Source organism: Ambystoma mexicanum, chromosome 4p (genome assembly GCF_040938575.1).
Source record: "Ambystoma mexicanum isolate Mex_15411 chromosome 4p, UKY_AmexF1_1, whole genome shotgun sequence".
Taxonomy (NCBI): Eukaryota; Metazoa; Chordata; class Amphibia; order Caudata; family Ambystomatidae; genus Ambystoma; species Ambystoma mexicanum.
In genome coordinates, this window is record NC_090927.1 from 556,842,318 (window position 1) to 556,864,940 (window position 22,623).

General features: G+C 41.1%; 1 protein-coding gene across 2 annotated transcripts in view; it reads right to left on the minus strand.

Moving 5' to 3' along the window:
- The window catches only part of CSMD1 (CUB and Sushi multiple domains 1), a 5,442,057-nt gene that overhangs the window by 3,093,675 nt on the left and 2,325,759 nt on the right, over positions 1 to 22,623 (minus strand). For both annotated transcript variants that reach the window (XM_069606098.1, XM_069606099.1), the window contains exon 7: positions 15,292 to 15,369. In XM_069606098.1, the coding sequence (XP_069462199.1) occupies positions 15,292 to 15,369 (78 nt within the window). The remainder of the gene's footprint in view (positions 1 to 15,291; positions 15,370 to 22,623) is intronic.

The following is a 22,623-nucleotide window of genomic DNA, read 5'->3' on the forward strand; positions in this document are numbered from 1 at the left end:
ACAGAGGTTACAAAAAACAATTCAGTCCAGCTAGCCAGAGAACTGCCATCTCATTCACTGCAAATTATTGCACCCTCGATCAGCACCTCCATGACCATCGTCCACCGACTCAAACCGTTGGACCATCATTCGTCGACCACTCCCAGAGGGCCAAACCAGACTCTGCCTGGAAAATTGTGAAGCGCTCTTGGCACCACCTTCACCTGCATGATTGAACAATCGCTTTTTGACCCCTTAGAAAAGCCCCATTCAACCCTTCTAAATGCCCACTTGCTGCCAGGGCCTCCAAGATCCTACTTGCCCATCTGTGCTTGATCAGCTTGCATAAAAGTTCAAACACGGTTCTGATGCATCAGCCCACCAAAAACTGAATCCAGGTACTGTGACACTGAACTGCCCCCAGTGGGCCCTAGATACTTTAGGTCAAGATTGCTCCTGTTTTCAACCCAAAATCCTATTTATGGTATTGACTTACCTGCCACCACTTGAACTACCAGAGTGCTACTTTCACAAAAATGTTGCATCTTCTCGCTTCGTTCCTTTGTTGAGGGTTTGTGTGTATTAATCTCTTTTCATTGTGCATGCAGATGGTATGTCTCATTAAATCATGTAAATATTTGTCGAACCTTGTTTAGACATTCCCTTTATTTTGGACTGTGATGATGTGGTGATTGGGTCACTGCTGATTCACCTTCACACCCCACTTCCCTCAGCCTGCGTTACCACAAAAGGTGAAGCAGGTACACCTCATAATTGTCCCTGTTTTACCTTCACAATTGTGTTGTGTTTTTGTGTGTAATAGTGTGAGGTATGAGTATGCCATTTTACCCCAGCACATCCTTGTACTCCTGCGAGGAAGAATCCAATTCATCACAGCTGTGTGTCTATTTTATTCACTTTGAAGTTGGATGGGTAATACAAAACGTCTTTCAGTAAAACTTATAGGAAAAAAGCCTCCATCTTTCAAGGGTAAGCTTAAGCACATCTCAAGACCACCAGACAAGTATTTACTGATTTTTTCTGACAATGGTAGAATTCAGACTTTGGCAGCTTGGTGCTTCTCATTTGTCGGTTGTATTTGATTTTTGTGATCTTTGTGCATGCTGCACATTGCAGACTCGTTGTCCTGAGACTGACCAGATCTCTAGAAATGTTGAATTATGGGTTTTAGAGTCTGCTTGTTATGCGCTTACACATCTCTGTTTGTTGACTCTTGGTTGTCTCAAATGATTACATGATTCATAGTTAATTTTTCACCTCAGAGTTTATTTTAAACATTCAGTTGAATTACTTTCATTCAGCAAATGTTGTACTTATTGGAATCAATTGATTAACTTAATTCAATGATAGCATTTATATGTGTTCTTATATGTCTAGTCTTTTTGATCCCTGGATTTCCTGGCTTCGTGCTCCCTAAATTATCTGGGTTCGTGCTCCCCTTTTGTGCTCCCCAAATAAACTGGTTTTGTGCTCCCAACACTTGTTTCCCCGTCTGTCTTGAGACGGTTCATCAGGGGGTGCAGTTTGCACTTGAGTAATGGAATGTTTTAAATTTCAGTGCTACTATGATTCTTAAAGTCGGTAGGCTTTTGTATTTTGAATGTTGATGATGTTAGTAATCTTGTAGTCGGTTGGCTGTCTTTGGCTACGATGGTTGCTAATGGCATTGTAGCTTCACGATGCGGTCTAATAGCCACTACATTTTCGGCTTGTTTTTGTTAATTAATACTTAATTTCGATATGTATCTTTTTTTCTCTTTGCCACTCCCTTGTTGTCTTTATTTCTGCAGCATGGTATGTATTCTCGGTCCGATTGCTATGGTTTGATCAGTGTGAAATGACTCTATGGACATGTATACTACCACATATTTCCTACCTCCTCATTCTCTTGATTATATGCAAACATGTTTCATATGCAATTTAGCCAGACCCCGCCCTTTGCACTTTACACTCATCTGCAGCCTTGTTTTTCTCTTGCAGGCCAGGGGAACCATATGCCACAATCTGGACAAGCCTGGTGCTGAAAGAACACTATGGTGGTGACGCAGAGGAAACCAATCATAGTAACCTAGCCTAACAGGACAATCAACGGAACAGATAAAAAGGAAGGTGTTCTATATGAATGACCAGCTTAGAATTTAAATTCAAGAGTTATTTTCTTAACCCACTATGGGTTTCTTTACAGGCTTGGACAGAACGTTTTATTCTTCAAAATATTGCACTTTTATCTCCCTCCCAATTCTAGGATATGAGTTATGCACCTCTGTTGGTACCCCATTGTAATACTCCCAGCAATGAATACCAACCTTTCACTAAGTTCTTTCTCACCCTAAACATATGCAAATATTTACCATTATACATGAAGTGATGATGCAATCTTACAACCCAAGTTTTAAAGTTTCTAATGGGGCACAGAAAGTGGGGGAAACGGAGCCTCTCTAATTCTGGCCCCATCACCACCTTTCTCAAGAAATGCAAAAACATTAACCTTGCCTTTTTGTGCATTATATAACATGTGCAGCAGTGGACTGCATCTTTCATGCATGCATATATTTCCAGCTCTAAATCTTGTGTGTGCTTCCGAACAGTGCTGTTGCAGTTGATATTTTAGATATGCTAACTTAGAATTGCTAAACTATCGTTAGGCTTACTGATTTTAAAATTGGAATTGCAGCAGTTTCATATGATTGTATTTAGACTGAGGAAACTACATCTCCCAATAGGCTTTGCTTCCATCTATTCTTTTTTTGGGGGGCTGTAGTGTGTTCAGGCAGGTTTGTTTTGTTTTGGTTCATTCTGTCACAATAGGAAGAAGTGTGTGTGAGTCCACCAATCTTGCCTTTATCTGTAAATCATCACTGAACATGCATGAAGTTGAAGTTCAGGGTCCAGTTGACTCTGACATTTTCTAAACCAAGATTCTAACTGGTCTAACTATCATGTTTAATCGTTTTCCTTTATATAGACCACCCGTAAGTATGCCATATTTTCAAGAACAGTTTTCAGGTATATTACTGCCTATTCTGAGGAACCTGATGGTGTCAACACACTGCTTTCACAGGGGTAGCCTCTCCTCATTTGGCCGCTTACCCTGGAGGCAGGTATTTGAGGGAGGACCACATGGGGGGAAGCAGCCGTCAGGGGGGTGCAGCAGCATCATTGGGTGATACATGGTATCTCCCATTCTCTTTTTGGGGATCCCCTTCAGTACCTCAGGCCCTCATGGTATATTTTGGCAGTAATCTTTAGTATTCCCCAACCCTAAGTCATATAACTCTTAAACACTGCACAGTGCTATCACTAACAAAGACTGACATGAGGAAGAGAACAACAAGAATGCAGATTGCTCCACTAGACCGAAATGAATAGTCTAGGTGTTGGAGGAATCTGATTGAGCAGGAGTTAAAAGAGGAAGCTGTGCAGAACTGGAGACCAGACTGGCTAGTGATTGCTGGGGGACCCAAACTCTCAGGTGGGCACGTCAGCAAAGAAGGGACATGAGACCCAGTTGCCCACTAATGAGAGGCACAGAGCAGGGGAAGCACCAACACATATGGCACAGTGGGTAGAGGACCAGCGTGTGTTGGCTATAGGGATGCTTACTGAAGCATGACCGATGTGGAGAGGGGCACACACAAAGTACGCTGAAGTCACCTAATAGTACAGTTGAGACCTCAAGAAAGCAAAACGGTGATACCGGGGTGCTTTGCAGCATGGACCGCAGAAAAACCCAGAAGGGAGGGTTCCATTCTGAGGCAGTGAACAACAGAGCTGGGACTTTGTGAAAACCAAGTTGACAAAAGTTATTTTGGTTAAACCAAGTGTTGAGTGATTCTAGGACTCACACCCATAATCATATGTGGTTAAATGAAATCTCACGAAAATTGATAGCCTTTGAGAGGTTGTCCTGGCAGGAGTGTACACCAGGATGACAGAGAGAGAGTGAATAGCGTAATTAACACCTGACAGGAGAGTATGCTAGGCATTGTGCATGTCTGGAACCAGACCCATAAGTGGAATAGTTGAAGTATACGATCTCAAGGAAGGATCATATCTTTAGAGATTATCCTGGCAGGGGGGTATGCCACGTCATATGAGAGTGTGAAACAGATATTGAAGAGCTTGGTAGGAGAGTATGTTTGTTTGTTTTTTTATTTATAATGTGCACCAGACCGAGGGTTTCAGGGCACAGGGGAGATGAAAATTGTCAGCTTTGGTTACATAGCAGCACAGATAAAATACAATCCAATCATGGTTCAAATTACAACAGCAAGATACATACATACAGTGATCGAGTAGGAGGACATTACATGGAGAGAGAAGTGTAGCATGTATAGTCTATTTACAGTGGGGGTAGTAGGACAGAAGCTGGCAAATATTTAGTGGTCATTTTCTTTGAGACAGTTGATGATGTTATGTATAAAGTGGGAGTATCATTGGTCAGCCCTCAGGGAGGGAGGTAGAGAATTCCAAAGCTGCTAGATTTCCTTTTTCCTTGCTGCTCTGATTCTGGATTGCTGCATTTGACTGTTTTGGATGTGTTATTGTTTCTGCCTCTTATGCCGATGGGCCTGGTTTTGACGGAATAATAATAATAATAATAATAATAATAATAATAATAATAATAATAATAATAATAATAATAATAATAATAATAATAATAATAATAATAATAATAGCACAGAGAGTAGAGCGCTTGCTTTGACATCCATGCAGAGCCTGCCAACGCAGGTTCGAATCCCGCCAGGGCCAAACTCAGCCTTTCATCCTTCAGAGGTCAATAAATGAGCACCACACACGTGGGTAATAATAAGCAGTGCTCAGATTCCTGAGGGTTCATAGCACTATATAAATGCAAATTATTATTAATAATAATGCAAATGATAATAAGTGGAAAAAGATAGAAAATGAACATGTGAAAAATGCAGCGAGTAGTATTTCTGTGCTACCGATGACTGCATCACAACAATACCACTACGTTTACAACAGGTGGAGTTGTTACCACTGATATTGGGTGAACTTTCAGGAATCCACCTGGCAGAGTTGGTAGACATCATCTTTGGTATTCATGCATAAAATCCCTTCTCATACTTGTTTTCATTGTTCACAGCACGTGCTTTATTCACAAATTCCAATGGCCACAGAATGCAAGGTGCAATTTGAGCTTTGCATTCTGCAGCTTCATTTCTCTGAAAACAAATACATGGTTTCCAGAGAGATTTATGTGTGAGTGTGCCATCTCGCAAGGGTGCATAGACCTGGATGTTTTAAATGTGTATTAATACATACAATGACGCAAGTAATTCCATCTCCAAAAGAGTTATCTGCCAATCAGATTCCCCTTTTTTGTCAACTCCATGCCCAAAACCATATTGTTTGTGTGCCCTGCAGCATCAGTATCCTGATTCAGGGTGCCTGCTCTAACATATGTAGAGCAGGTTCATAGGGCACCAGATGACCATGCAACAGCTGCTGGGACAACCAAGTGTCTGCAGAGCAGGGACAGCATTTAATATATACCCCCTGTACCAAAACTTTAACTATAACAAGTAACCCAGTATTGTGGCAGTGTAACCTCTAAAATAAAGATATGCCTGAGTTTAGGCATAGTGCTTGATCTTGTTACTTATGATCATGGTCACCCCATCTCGTCTGATATTGCACATGTGTAGGCTCCTGTGAGCTAGCTCTGCTGTGGAAGGTGATGTGTATTCTGGTCAGCTGGATGGAGGCTGCCAAATGGCAGGACAGGATCCGGAAGTACCAGAACTCTTCTTTGATCTCTTTTTGAGGGCTGGTTGCACCCTCTGCCAGAGACAGTGGCACAGCATGTCACTGCCCTGCGCCTGGGCAACAAAGGAGCACACCCATTGAAAAAGAGTAGCCTCACATCAGGTTGCTGCCACTCAAAAGCCCTGTGTTCTTAGTGGGTAGGGAAAGGGACAGGGTTAGCATAGGCATGAGTTCTCTGGTCAATGGAAGGAGACATCCACCATGCTTTCATTCTCTTTCCTGTCTCCTCCACTTCCTCTGGAGCAAAGCACTTTGGTTGTGATATCAGAAGTGCACAGTCCACTCCATTCAAGAGCAGGGATTAGCCCACTAAGGCAGGATAGCTTTAGTCCAATCACCTGGGTCTTGTGACTTTAAAAGAAGGGATTTCCCAACCCTTCTTCAGATCCTCTAAAGAGACAACAATTTGCTCTGAACCACCTGAGAAGAACTTAGTGGACTTCCTTTGGGAAAGTTGAACTTTCCAAAGCCCTCCGCCTGATGTGAAGTTGGAGCCGTCCAATGCAGAAAACACATTTTCCCCCTACCTACTCCAATGGCACAATGGGGGTGAACCTTGCTCTGGACCAAGACCTGCCACTCTGCACTGAAATCTCCTAAGGCTAGGAGGGAAGACCATGAATGGAACCACACTGTGCTTGAATCCCCCTGAAGGGGCCTAACATCAGCCGGAGGACCAGACCAGTTTAAGCTCCACCACCTATCCAAAATATTGCTTGCACTTCAACAAGCTCAATGCTGCATTGTCCCCTAGTTAAGCCCGTCACCTGCTCAACCCAGCTAACCCTCAAATGGCCGGCTCACCGACCTGCATATTGACAACCCCAAGATCATTGCTTCGACGACCTCTTACTCGAACCACTGTAGCCTCATGCATCAACCCCTCCCAGCTGCTCAATCGCAACTTGGCCTGGCACAACTGTGAATAGATGCTGGCACCACTCCGACCTGCAGCATTAATAGACCGTCTTAAACCACACAGAGCGATCACATTCACCCCCACGCAATGGCCGCTTGCTGCTTGGGCCCAAATGATCAAATGTGCCCAAACTTGGCTTTGTCAATCCGCCAACAACCAAAACCAGGAACTGTTGACCACAGACTGTCCCCTTAGTCTACTAGGATCCTAACGACTGGTTAGGGCATCTCAGCACCTTCTTTCACCTAAGACCTATCCCTTTGTTGATATTATTCACCTATGAAACCTGCACTCAGGATAAGAGGGATACTTTTCCCAGTCTGTTGATTCCTCTTTGTTGTTCATAGGGGTGGATATTTGTATCTTCGTTCATTGTTTCTATGGTAGCTCTACTGCAGATAGTGTGCTTAATTAAAGCATATATATATGTATATATATATGTATAGAACCTTTATTTTGGACAGTGTTACTGTTTCCACTACTGGATCCCATTTGCACCCCTCTGAAGAGTGCCACTTTCTCTCAGCACACATGAGGGGCTTGTTGCGAGGCACATACATGAAATCAGTCACTTGATGCATGATGGGCATGTTACCATAGTAAATATAGGCACTTGCTCACTGACGCAACATCCTCTTTGCAGACCTAGCAGATTATTTTAGCAGATTACCAGCAACAGTAGTAAGAAGTTGTGTCAGTCATAATCTCTAAGTCACCACCTCATTACAGGATTGCCATTGTTATGGCAAACGTGGATAATTAAATACTTCTGGCATTATTTGCATGCATTCTATTATTATAATCACTTAACCATTAACAGCATTAGCTTGAGGATGTCAATGGATTATATACAGCATCTGCTCATACCGGTACTTCACCATCTTTTACAAAACAGAGAAGCGTTATTATTGACCATTCTCCTCATTACATTGGAAAAGGGGTGGGAAAGAAAAATGCCCTATTGTTCACATCACCTTCATGATTCTATTATTAGGTAGTGAAAAGGTGCACCAACAAATCCCTTCACTTTTACCTCCAAAGCCGTGTGGAGGTGTACATGTCTGTAAACTTCTTATGCACTGGTGCCCCTCAGATTCTTTAATGAGTACATACATGTAATTTAAGTACATTCTGGTACATCTTTTCCACACGCTGATGCAACCCAAGTGCTTTGCATACCTACCCTCTCTCTGCACTGCTGTTTTCCCCTGCCTCCCAATCCCCAATCCCCAATCCAGCCCCTCCAAACCATCCCTACACTCCAATCCAACACTCCTTACCTCAGGGGATCCTGTGCCCAGGCTCGATGGCTTCCTGCTACAGTGCTATGGAAACGGAAGAGGGGCTCCGAGTGGAGCCCTGCCATCCATTTCCATGGCAACTCTGTCTGACTCTCCCAGCTGCTGCAGCAAACCAAGAGGATCAGGCAGGATTTGTTTTTGTATTGCTATTAGCACCCTTAAGGGTTTGACTTGGGTTGCTAATGGCAATAATCTTGCCTTCTGTTGGCTACACCGGCACGTTACTTGTACTTAGGCCTGGTGTTACAGCCCTCACTTCTATCGGGCCTGTAACTTGAGTGCCTGAAAGTTTCCGGATGAAATAGACCACACAGAACAGGATTATTGCTAAAATCTAGAACATATTGAGAGTTGTTCAATAATTAGTACTCCAATATTTCCTTTTATTTCCGTACAGGGAAAAAACAGAGCAGGATATCAGCTAACTAATTACACACATCCAAAAATGATCATGTCTAAGAATTAAGTATGTCATACTAGTCATATTATTGTGTTGGGGCTATACCCAAGAATCGCTCCAGGTACATGACAACACAGAACACCAACATCCTTAATTTATTTATTTAGCACTTGTGCAATTATGGAACAGTGGAATTTGATACATAGATTGTTTTCTGTTTCCAAATAAACTAAATAAAATAGAGAACAGCAGAACATGAAATATTCATGGGGAGAAATGTCGCTATATGCCTGTACACTTTCATGAATGAAATTGAGATACAACTTCAAAAGCACTTTTTTATCTATTTTCAATGACTTCACCTTCAATTCTGAAGTTATGAAATTGTATGTGCTAGCCCTTGTGTATATATCCCAATTCAATGAAAAGGGCAAACTCGATTGTGCTTCCCAAATAAAACTGACAGAACATGCACATTAGTTATTTCATACAACTTCCCATGATTTAAAGTAGACTGCAAATTAAGATATAAAGCTCCAAAAAGAAATCACAATTTGACATGTTTTTTTGTTTTTTACATCAGTGTGGGTGATACAGCTGTTTGTGAATATATGTATGGTCGCATGCCACTGTATGGCTTCATAAAATCACCCCAACAAAAATAACTAAAAAAACAAATATATATGTATTCAATGAACACACGTTAAATGGTAGTTATGGTTAAGTTGCACTAGTATGCAATTAAATTAAACAAAGTTGTTAAAAGGATGTTATGGTCAAAAGTAAAACCGAAAAAAACACAGACATTTGCCAGTTATGGTTTGTAAGCTAAGCAACCATATCTCATGCCACCATGGTGCACTGCTAAGACAAACACCCAGTACATGAAAGATGACATCATAAATGTCATTAATGACAAGGTGGGAGGCCACTAGCTAACTGCTGGGTCAGAGGAGTCCCAAGGCCCAAGGGTGGGGTACATCTTAACCTTAACGTTCCTTTAACAACGTTTTTTCTGCTAGTTGAATATGTTTGCATAAGTGAACATGTTTCCTACTATTACATCACTGTATTTAAGTTATTAATATATCCTATTTCAACATATATGAAAGAACTATAAACCTTCTTTAACACACATTTTTGCAACAAGTAATTATGTGAGTTCTTATCAGCAGAGCATTCCCCAAATCAAAGTAGACATTTGTCCTTGCCGAAGGCCAGGCCCTTTGCCCATGGCAGACAAGTTATATCACTATTTATTTGTACTTATATTTTGCAATTTCAAAAAAGTAAAATACAGGACAGATTTCCAAAAGCATCCTTTCGCCCTTGCTGATGCTCCTTGCACAACTTTGCTGCAAGCCCAAGCAGATTTTCTTTTCCTATTTAAACATTCAGCTTTGGCCATGTGCTAATGCCCACGGGAATGCCCACACTTTGGAAAAATAAAACACAAGAGAGATTTGCAAAAACATTCTTTCAGGTCCTTGCTGATGTTCCTTGCACAGGTTTGTTGTCATTCAGTACAGCACTTCAGGCTGTAGCCACAAGCAAAATATGTCTTCCCATTCAAACCTAGGGTTTGGCCATGCTGCATGCCCTAATAATCAAATCAGAGTACACGATTATCAAGTAATTGCAGGGCAGTAGAATAGGTAGATCTCTGCACTTCATCTAGTACTTTAAACAGATAACCCTGCTGGTGATGGGGTTCTTTTGTTAAGGTGCACTTCGTTCTTTAAGTGTTAGGTTTGGAATAGGAGAGTGTGCCCTGTTCACATCAGTACTGGGTTATTCAATAAGTAACTGTTGTCGTAATAAAGCAGTATTAAAAAACATTATTGATGATATATCTATTGTTAGAACTCAGCCGACATGTAAATCAACTCTCTAGAGTCTTTCTCAGGGCATGTAGATTGTGGGTCAGTCATTGCAGCGAGGTTGTGCAAATGAGTTCTGCATCCAATTCCAATATCTTGTCCCACTATAGTTGCAAATAAGGGTGGGTAATAATTTCAAGGGGTGGCCTGGTGATGACTTGGGCACCTGCTTCAGCATGCTTGGTAATTATCTACTGATCAGCATTGTCTCGGAGTCTATGCAGCGATAATCATGGTGATCTGTTAATGCAATCCTGTGCAGCACTTCGGGCTGTAGCCACAGACAGAATTTTAGCCACCGGCAGAACTTATTTTCCCATTCAAACCTATCCCAATTATAAACAATTTCACCACAAAACCAATCCCTGGTGGCCATGCACACTTTAACCCCATTTCCAGTCTCCTGTGGTCATGGCCAGTAGCCAGATTATCAGAGTCAAGACCTTTGTCCATGACTCTGAGAATTTGGCCACTGCCTATGGCGACATGTCATAACTGAGGCAATCTGGCCACTGCCCATGGCCATCGGCTATACTTCAGTCATCAATGGTATATTACTATTTTCTGTACCTACATTATGACACTTTAAAACAAATAAACACAGACACATTTGCAAAACCTTGCTTTCAAGTCCCTGAATATGCTCCTTGCACAAATTTCCTGCAAATCCATCCATGTTTTATTTTTTGAAAAGTGTCAAAATGTATGCATATAAAATAGTCATATAACTTAGCTCCCAGATGAATAAATCCATTCAGGGTTCAGTTTATAATCTTTCTAAAATATTTTGTGCGCATTTGTCAAATGGCAATAATGTTATAACCTATCTAAAAATGTTAACCGCCCCTAATTTTGCCCCCTCTTCACAAAATCCCAACAAACTTTGCAAAAACATTTGAATCTGGGTTGTAAATCTTTTTGCAAACTGTTGTGCAGATTTGTGAAATGGCATCACATTAATAAGCCTTTCAAATATTTTGGCACCACCCTCTAATTTTGTTCCCTCTTGGCAAAACAGCACCAAACTTTGGAGAACCTTTCAAGGTGACGTCTAGAATAATATCACAAAATCTCATACAGTTTCATTGTGTGGCGCCAAAGTTATATGCCATCCAAAAACTGCTTTACACCAACCCTGTAACACAAAAATAAGTATGGATGCACCTGAATATCTGAGATGTTTGCGAACATCACAGGGCTGTCTCTGTACTCTACTGTTCGCGGACATCAGAGATGAAAAAACACCTGTTTTTTGGCTTTTTATGGCCATTTCCCATCCAATCCTCATCATCCCTGACCTCCACAGAGATAGTTTCATAAGTGCAATGTTTTGGTTTTAAATATGTTTGTACTGCAATTTACTTTTTGGTTGTTTTAAAATAAAGTACTGGATGAATTTACACCAAAATTACAAAAGCATGATTTCAGGAGCAAGCTGCTGCTCCTGCTTCACATTTGGTGAAAATCTGTACAGCGGTTTCGGCCGGAGGCGTGAACAATTTTTTTTCCATTGCGCCTTTGTGAAAAACCACATAATTATGGACCCTCCCTATAACTTTACCTCCAATATACGAAACCTCACCAACATTCGCAGAATCAATCTGACGGGTTCATATACATATTTTGCAAGGTTTTGCGAGGATTCATCGAAGGGGAGCTACCCAAAAAGTGCTCTTCCTATGGGTTGAGCAATAACCATAACTAAACAACCACTACCATAAGCCATTTAATATATATAGACACATATATTGAATAATCACCAATGCAATTCATTCATCAAAATAAGCACTATATTTCGTAAAACACCAGTCTTTTCATTGCTGTATGTGCCTAAACAATAGATTTCTATATCACATATGAAAACATCTTGCAAACCCAATATTACATGTTTTCATTGAATAATATCTAAAGGGTATTCCTAGACAATATATTGATTGCAATGTTTCAGCATTTATTAGATGGATATGGACCCCACTTGGGGGAAAGAGAGACAAAATATCAGCCTGGTTCTTCTTTCACTAATATTTATAATCTATCTATATACACCATTAGGGCCAAAGTCACATATGACACAGCCAAAGTGCCACCCTGTAGTTAACACTCGAAGAACCCCTCCTGTTCAGAGCCATATGAGAAAATCATTGTGGGTATTGTAATGTTGAGGAAGGAGGAGATCAACACACAGGTGGCATTGTTGAGGTTAAAGACTTTTATTTAAAAATAATAAGAGAAGAAAAAACGTAACTATACCTAATACTAAAAGGGGTTTCCGTGCCTCAACTCAATACTAAGGACTTGGTCAGGATGTCCGTCACAACGAAACAGTTCACTGTTGTGTGTCAAAACCTATTTCCGTTCCTTACATTCTTTAACTAAGGAAAGGAAACTTAGGATATTCTTAATCTAGAAGATCAACTTCCTTCTTCTGGAATGAAACTTTGTGTTCACCGTCTGCTGTTGAGATGTGTTTTCCAGTTTACATAAACACTTCTCTTGGAGGATTTCTTCCCTCAACAGTAGGCACAATGAAGAAAGTATATTCAGAGTACTTATTCACAATACCAGGGGGGTAGTTCCCTCCACTCTGGCTCTTGACAGTTCCCAATGCCAAGGGGTATGGTGTCTTCCCTTGGGTTCCTTAGGCTTCAACGTTCATAATGCAAAAGGGCTATCGTTTGCATAATGGTTGCAGTAACTTCTCTGTACTTGGGTTTTCCAGCCCCTTGTTCCATCTACAATGACTTCTTCATACTATTTCTTGCTCTACGTAGCTGCTGCTTGATGCTACTCTTCTTTGTTTGCGTGTGTGGTGCAAACTCTTCTCCCAGGCAGACATGCAGCAGGGTTAAGGGACCTTCCGCCTTTGACCCTCTCTGGAGACTTCTGTTTCTCCGCTCACATCCTGGTTCCTCTGGGACATTCTCTGCTCTGCCAACCTGCTTGCTGCTCCTCAAGGGAAGCCTGAACAAACTATTCAGTCCTTCCTCTCTTTTTATGTATCTGCAGCATATTGATTTACTTTATTGACTAGAATGCTGGAGTTGGTTCTGCAGAGCATTCTCCATTACTCTGTGCCTCTTCTTCATCCCAGTACAAACGTTATTCCTCTCCACTGGGTTTTTTGGATTCTTCTTTGCATCATTATTTTTGCATGATTTATACAGGGAGTCTCTACTCTTTCTTTTCTAGGTATTTGGGAAGGTGTTTGGATGATCTACCTTACATAGGTACATAGAAGAGTGTGGAATCATATTACCCTATATAGGGTCATGAAATGAGTGAGGGTATGGTTTGTCCAGGGCATGCCATGTTCCTCCATGATAAATGTCCCTGATTCCACAGGCGGGTGTCCCTCCCATGAGATCTACCTGCTGAGTACCACCCCCAGGCGACTATCCGTTATCAGCCTCACCTCCTTGGCCTCATGGGAAGGGGTCCCCCCTAGGGAAGCAGAGACAATATCTTGGGATTCATCACAGTATGCAGTACGCCCAACTTCAAGCCTTTTTATCCAGAAAATTGTCTTTGTTTTACAGGGCACTGCTATTTTATAATAAAAGCTTCTTCAACCCCAGACAGACTGTCCTCAAGGTGGCAGACACATGCACATTAATTTCACACTTTTTAAAGTACATCAGTGCTGCATAGCTTGACAAACCATTTGTTTGAGCTAGCTTTGTGGTATTTGCAGTAATCACCAGTAAAGTTACGGTGTGCATTAAAAGGCTTGAAAACACCTATACACCTGAAATATGAAAGTAGAACACGCCAGTTGAGCCAAATAACAAATGCCATGGCTCCACCCAGCATATGGATATGCATTCACTGGAAAAACATTATTTAAGAGGAAATTAAGGATTCACGAATAGTAAAGAATGAAATATTGTGAGGGAAAAAATATTGTAATTCATTTATCTTTAGTTGAAGCGGCAAGTGTCATTAAGGTTACACTGCAAAACATTAAAACAATATAATATTCACAGCTAAGGTAATTTAACTCCACCATGGCATGCACTGATCATATTCCATTCCTCAAACATTCCCACACCAAAGTCAGCAACATCCAGATGCCATAACATATGAGAGAATACGAGCAGTCCATGACGGGGACATTTAAAATATGTGTGTGATGTCAATTAGAGATTTCAAGCCACAGTATCCCTCTTCTACCGGCACTATCTGCCATCAGTTGTGTTTTGTGAGTTGTGCATAGGGGAATTGGCATCCCCTCACAAAAACTCCCCCAAAAGCACTATCATTTGAGCTGCTGTCTAGAGTTTCTGGGGCCTGGCATAATTGCTGTTTTCACTTCCCCTACCATTCCCTAGTAGTACTACTAGTACTAGAGCAAACATTACCCTGGTTCAAAAAATTCAGCTTATATGTATCTTTTTTTCACTAGGGCAGTTTTCGCCCGGGTGCTTTTACCATGCTGAACTGCACTTGTCATGATGCAAATGTGTCCCAGTGTTATTAGAAATAGGGTAATGTTTGCCCCAGTGCTAAGACTGTGCAACGTTGCACTTGCACCGGTGCAAGGTTTCAGTAATCTGACCCCAGAAGGCTACTTAGCACAATATGCCTTCAACATGGTTAGTGTTTCCTTCACCAGTATTTCCTTTACGTCTACATATTAATCCTTATGGGAGCACACATTTGGAATGTCCCTTTATAACTTTGATCACACCATTACATTGCATGTATACTAACCAAAAAGTGTTTTATAATGGCGCAATCCCATAGGAAAACATTCCATGAATCAGGCTGTGAGTGTTAAAAGAAAATGTTTAGGAAAGTTTGATGCACATCGACCAATGGCTGAAAAAAGCCTGACAAAATAATAGCTCACCTACATTAAAATTCAAACTACAGTGTTGCAGATGATTGTAACATTATCAGACACATAGCCAACTCATAAAATTAACATAAAATCAAAATACAAACTATCTGCAAAATTAAACGCATTGTTTGGGAGATACAATGCATAATGTTACTTACAGACTGAGTTTTTGTGGTTGCTGTCTTTGCTGGGCATCATCTTCACGCCTCTTGATTTCAGCTCAATTGCTTTTTTCACTATTGAAAAAACATACATCGATTAGAAAGATCAATAGCATACCTACGTTCTTTTATGTTTACAAATTGGCAAATTGTTATTTTACATTTATAAAGCGCTCACACAGCCCGCAGGCATCGAGGCGCTGTTACAGGAATTGTTTTTTTTTTTTTTTTTTAGTTGCGTAATCATAATTGTGTTTTTTTTTTTTTTTTTAGTTACGTATTTATAGCGCGGACACGGGGATCGAACCTGTTGTTGCTTCGTGTCGTCTTGCTTCCAAGACGCGCACGCTGCCACTGAGCTATCCACCCTGTCTAATTGGCCAGCTATGGTGCTGGCCAATTAGACATTGCAAACCGCTGTTCTCGTCCTTTCATTTGCAACATGTATTATTTTTCAAGTGGGTACATCAACAGTTCTAAGCAACAAAGCAAACATATTCAAACATATTCAAACACTTGAGGGATTCCATCCTCATGTTCTAAATTATTTATTTCACAGCTCAGTGGTGCATTCATTACATACTCTAATTGACCTCTTAAATGTTGCATCACTAAAAATGCAAGAGCTTTTTTATAGGAATGTTTGAATCCATGTTGTAGTAGCCTTTTCTATGTATTTTTCAATATTGCATAGTCCCATTTGATAGGGTGCACTTTGTTTGCCACCCAGGAAGTTTGTGAGCTCCATGTCTAAACATTTGGCACTGAACCATGTTGATCGGCAATATTCTATTCATAAATGCTCCTGCACACCAAGTGTATAGCAGGCCCTGTAGTGATAACTGCATGCACTAAACTAAAGACTGTTTCCCCTAGTTCATGGCATATAATATTGAAAGCTAAATGAAAAACAAGGTGCAAATATGTTACACGTTCATATGTAGAAACAATTAACATGATCACCATACATTGTTATGTATAGGTAAAACACCCAAGATGTATTACCTATTGCAAATATAAAAGCCACATGGAACAAAACAATTGGCTCCCAAAGGGCAGGAAACTGTCTGAAGGTGTGTTTTAATTGATTATATCCTGCATAGCCAGAGGATCCCTTGTGCAATGTTCAAAACAAATCTACCTAAGCCTACAACATCCAGACACGTGACCAGTGGTGTACATGGAATCTGGAGCCCTGCTATGGGCACCTGGAGGGATATATGACTGCCTGGAGATATGATTTCAATATATTTTTCTTTTACACATCTTGCTATGCCAGAGGACCTTGTACACCATGTGATGGTCCTACCTGCAAAACAAAACATGCTAGCCCTACAAGATCACGGAATATAACACTATGATTGGATCTCAGAGGGAAATGTGATTGACTGCCTCCTTTTTTCAATCCCTCCTGGACGTCAAGACCTACTCGCTCGCAGGCAATGGTCGAAATCAGAAACAGACAGCTCCCTGTTTAGGCCCATTGTGGCTACAAAGGGCATTGGGCCAAACCCCCTGCTCAAAGCCAAGACTTCACTAAGCTCACCCTTTACCCGACTTCTGCTTCCAAGCACAGGGATCATGCCGCCCATTGACCATCCATTTACTCCAGAACTTCTGTTACCTCACTGGACCAAGGAAAATTGCTGTTTTAAACCTGTTCACTGCCTTTCGGTTACATATTACCCCCTTCTAGCCAGATCAGAATCTATACCTGTTTCTCATCAGCTAATCATACCCCCTTTTCGCTGTCTGCTCACCCACCTACACTCTCACTCATGTGCTGCACACATTTTCTATTGTCTTAATTCATCCATCCCTTCTACCCTTCCTCATGCATCTTGACTTTGCTCCATTCTATTAATTCTTCTACGTCCCTTCTCTGGTAGCTTTCTGTCTCAATTTAGTGTAACTTCTGCATCACTCTCCAGCCTTCCCATCTTCCTCGTTCTCCCCTGTACCCATAAAATAAGATGCTCCCATGCATCCCGGAATCTCACACCACATCAATCCCCTTCACCCAGCATATAACTCCTGTTCCTTTTCCTCACTTCCTAACACTCTTTCACTGGGCCCTCGGAATGCATTACCCCTCAGCAACAAGTCCTTTTACATCACTAACCACTTTGACTCTCATTCCCCTCAACTTTCACTTCTTGCTGTTACAGAAACCTGGATGTCCCCTCATGTCTCTGGTACCCTAAGTGCTCTCCATACTGTCTGTGATACTCTATTCAGGGTGATTTAGATCATTCATGAGAATGCATAGTGAGCAAGCTATGCACATCACTGTACAAATGCAATTCTTCAGATAAACCAATGTGTCCCTGTGGAAGTCAGCCTGTAAACCGACAATGTATGTAGGGGAATCACAACCGCAGAATGCTGTTTAAAATTATGATGTATCATGTTAAAGCATCCTGATAAACACATTTCATTTATGAGCACCCCCCAATACAGAAGATAAAAATCATAAACCAGAATATACCTCGAATATGTGTAAATAGGCTAACTTTGCTGTAAGTTACATTTGGAAAAAAGTAGTTGCATTCCACGTGTTCCTATTTAATCTACACATTAGATAAACACATGGAATTCGATTGTTTTTCATCACTACTGGGTGCATATGTCTGATTAAATTTCTAGCACATCTGTTCACCTTATTAACCTAGATGCTCATTGAGGAGTGAGCTGTGCTACATGCAACGCCTGGCTATTACCGGCCAGTGCCTTATACACAGGGATGAATAGCAAAGCATTGTCTTAACTTGATCTACACGAGGTTCAACTCATGTTTTGTGTTTCCCCTTGAGATTACGGCTAAGCTGGAACATGTGCCGCTCTGCCTAAAACCGAGCTATACAATTGATCTACTAAAACAGTTCCTATTTACTGCTGATACAGCAGTTATTTATTGGTTCACGTTTAATAGATGTGCTATATCTTTAGGAAGGACTCTGAAAATATAATGGTCGCCATGAGGCACTTGTTTCTCTATGTAATTATACACAGATTTACAATGGTATCTGATATAGCAGCCACAAGCTGAGTTACATGATTTGTTTACTCGGTTAAGTCTTTAATAGCTGCATTATTAAAATAAGGAAAAGCCACAATTTGTCATCTACGGAATAACCAATCAATGTGTTGGTTTACTCTACTTAGAGTGAGACACTCCTGGAAACAGAAACTGCTGGGCCGAAAAAAGAGGATGATGAACGAGTGCAGATGTATAAGCAAACTCTACACCTTGAAGAACATCCTAACCTCAAAAGGCATACTGTGCAATACACTCATGATGGGAGAGTTGTGTTCAAATGTTCGTGCACCACCTAGAGGTGGATGAAATGGACAACATTTGCTCTGCTCAACAATTGGCATTCAGAGCAAAATGTGTCTACGTCCACACTTTAAATCACGTTTTAGATGTTTCAACCAGAAATGTTGTTTATTAACTGAAATTCCGTTTTTCGGGGGCAACAACATGTTTTGAACAATGAAAACGAAAAGTTGGAAAAAAAAACACATGTCTGACTGTTTCCATTTTAGGTGTGTTGTTTTTTGAAATTTCGTTTTAAGCACCTTTAAGGAAAAAAATATGAAATTGGGGGGAACACATGCATAGAATATCAATTATTTTCGTGGGATCAATGACAAATGTTGAGTAAAATAACGACATTTCTGGAGAAAAATCAAAACATATTTCCTAAAAATAAATAATGTGCCCGAAAAGTGGGAATTAGTTTTATAAGTGACATGGTCGCATTGCCAGCACTTGACTCTTTTAGCAATATAGGGTAAGGATTGGGTTGTATATCTTGATATAGCTGTAGAAGTTGGTGAAGTAAAGGAGAGATAGTGATGTGGCAATGGTGAGGGTGTGAAATGATAGTCTAGTGGAGTGGAAATTGGAGTTGGAGATTAATGTGGAATGAAAGGTTACAGTTGTATAGGAAGTTATCAAATGTGAAGGTGGCTGCATTAAGGTGCAACAGGGACAAAGGTGCTGCAGATGTGTTGTTGTGCCATGGAGGCAGGAAGTGAAGGATATAACATGATATTGTAGAATGGGAGCACAGAGATTGGGTAAAGAGGAGCATGGAGTAGGTATTGATGGTGGGGTTGGCAGTGCTCATTGCATCACAAATGAATGTAGTTTAGGATAAACATTGGAGTGAAGATGGATGATACAAATGAGTTGTAAATAACATAGGGTGTTGGAGTGAGGAGGATTGGGAAATGACTGAGCGGAGGAGAGATACAGATTTTTTTTTTATGATCCCTTGGAGAACATAGGTGGTGTGGATAATGTGTTTAATGTGTGTGACGGCTTTGACCTTGAATATACATTTTACTTATCTACCTCAACATCCCATCATCAGTCATCAGCAGCAACAACAACCACAAGAAACAGCATGGAACATCATGTAACTCCATCACAGCAACGTCACTTGCATCACCATAGTCCCAATCAGCACGTCATCATCCACCACTACATGCTCAACAGTCAGCCAAACTTCAGACATGGCCACGCTCATAACCAAACATTAATATGATGTCATCTTTATTCCAGAGACCTGAATGACATCAACCTATACTCACATCATACATATCCTCAGCCCCAATGGCTACTGCATTCTCCAAAGAGATTGTCCAAACAAGATGGGTGGAGGACTTGCCATCATTCACAAGGAAACCTATTGGTGTACCCAACTGCAAATCACCACTAGAAGGCTCTTTTGAAAAGATAGCCTGCTACTTCCCGCTCAACCCAATGGACACATTCACATTCTACCTCATCCAGAGACCACCCATGTCAAACATCTCCTTCAGCAGAGAGTTCATAGACTTAGTCACCACCATGTCTCTTACGGACACCAACATCATCTTCCTCCGAGTATTGAACATCCATGCAACCCAGCAACCAAGTCCATGAAGGAAGATCTCCACTGCATTTGCAACACTCTGAACCTCAAACAGCACATAAAAGACTCCAAGCACATGAAATGTAAAATCATCAACCTCTCCCCAACCAACCCATACCACACTCCACTAAAAAATCTGACACCTTCAATTCTTTCTTCTTCAACAAGATCAGCATGATCTGCCTGCACATAGACACCAACACCACACATCCCATCTCACAAAACCAACGCTACTTGGATAACTTTCAAAACACTCACCATGGAAGACCTGACTGCAACCATAAGATCCCCTTAAAGTCACATTATAGGTGGACGACATCCTGCCTGTCTCTGTTGCCAGGACTGGTCAGACTGAAGCACTCCTCCCTTACATAGCAATTATGAATAGCTCCCTCATTCAGGGCACCTGCCTTTCAACCCTCACAATCATTAAAATGTTCCTACTTCTCAGGAAACCAACATTGGAACCCAACATCCTCACCAACCACTGTCCTATGTATTGCCCATCTTTCCTTCCGAGATCAACTAACAAGCTTTAAGCATGCAACTCTTCTGACATATAGACACCAAATGTCACCTTTAGTCCTACCAATCTGGCTTCAAACTCAGACTCAGCATTGAAATGGCCACCATCAAGATGATCAGAGAGGCCCATAATAGCCTCAATGAAAGCCATCAATTCAATCACGTTCTTATCAACCTCTCAGTCATGTTCAACACAGAAGACCATCAGACATTCACTAAAATTCACTCATATGGATTGGTTATACTGTCCACAGTTGCTTTAAATCCTCCCTCACTAACAGCCACCAATTCATCCAAATGGATTCCTCCACATCACCAAATCTACCCATAAACTTAGATTTTACATTGATAGACACTTTCATCTTCAAAAGCACCAAGCAAGGAAGACACACATGGATGTGTGACAACTTTATCTCTTGTGGAAAATCAAGCCTTTCATCCCAGCAAACAACTTCAGGTATATTCTCAAAACCTTAGTCCTCTCCCACCTGGATGGTGGCAATGCCTTTCAGGAAGGTCTTCCAGCCACCACCCTCACACCCCTGAAATGTGTTCTACATGCTGCAGTACGACTAATCATTGGACTCTGCAAGTTCAACCACGTCATCGAACTGCAGTGGCTCCCATTGCAAGCACATACCACCATCATATCATGTTGCATCATCTACAAGGCTATTGCCAACAAGCCCCAAGCTAATTTACTGAAAATCTATGCATCTCCAAAAGGCCTAGGATCCACCCAGAGCAAGGACATTTGAACACTTGATCTCCCCAGTGAGAAAGGAAAGAACATCCCAACTAACCTGAGACTGGGTAATCTGTTCCACTCTTTAACCTCACCTGGTTGTATGTAGATCCCTTGCTGAAAGATGATATTTTCTTCAATCTGCTTTCATTGCAGAGAATAGCATCTGTTCTCCAGTCTGCATCACATCAGTACAGTAGAAAACCAATCTCACTCTCTTCCCACTGCCCCACTGATTACCCTTTTCCCAGTTACCCTTGTGGACTTAACCCCTCCTCCATTGTGAGCTTCCCGCTCTCATGCATTGCTCTCTTGTGTTCTGGATCCCAGATGACCTGCATCACAATGAATATTTCCACCTATGAATTTTAAAGTGCATGATTGCTTCCTGAAGCTAAGTCTGTGCATAGCAATAACGAAATAATACTAATAATAATAATAATAATAATACTAATAATAATAATAATAATAATAATAATAATAATAATAAAAAATAAAAATAATAGAGTTTGTAGAACGATTTTAGGTAGAGATAGCCTTGTGCCACGATATGTAGGTTGATCTACACAGGACACCATGTGCAAGCACCACAGGTTCATGAGAAGATGAGAAGAGCTATGCATAGAATAAGAGGAGAGACCATTGCATTTTGAAGAAACTATGATATGCTGTGGACTTAAAGAAACATGGAGAAATGTCTATGTTGCAAGGTAATGTTAGTGGGATGTTAAGAAACCATAACACTTATAGTCATCTGGCAAAATATTGCCAGCCTTTGTGGGCTTAATAAACAGTGTGCTTTGTTGTGCTAGTCATTGCATATTGTGAATGTCAAGAGGGATATAAGGGTCCTGTGTGTCCAGGGGAATTTGCTGAACAGAGGTATGTGGGCACTACCAACAGCTTACTGCTGGCTCGATATGTGCTGTTCAATTGTATCTCCCAGAATGTTGGGTAGCACTACAATGATAGGTGCTTGCATAGTTCATGTCCGTTTCCTTGGGTCTAAGCAGTGGCAGGATTTGTTGTGTTAGTTAATAAGAAGTGTTAAGGTCAAGGAAGAGATGACTGTACAGTGTGGATAGAAAATTGCTATTTTTCGGGGGCAGATAGGAAGGAGGTGGGGGCTGAGAG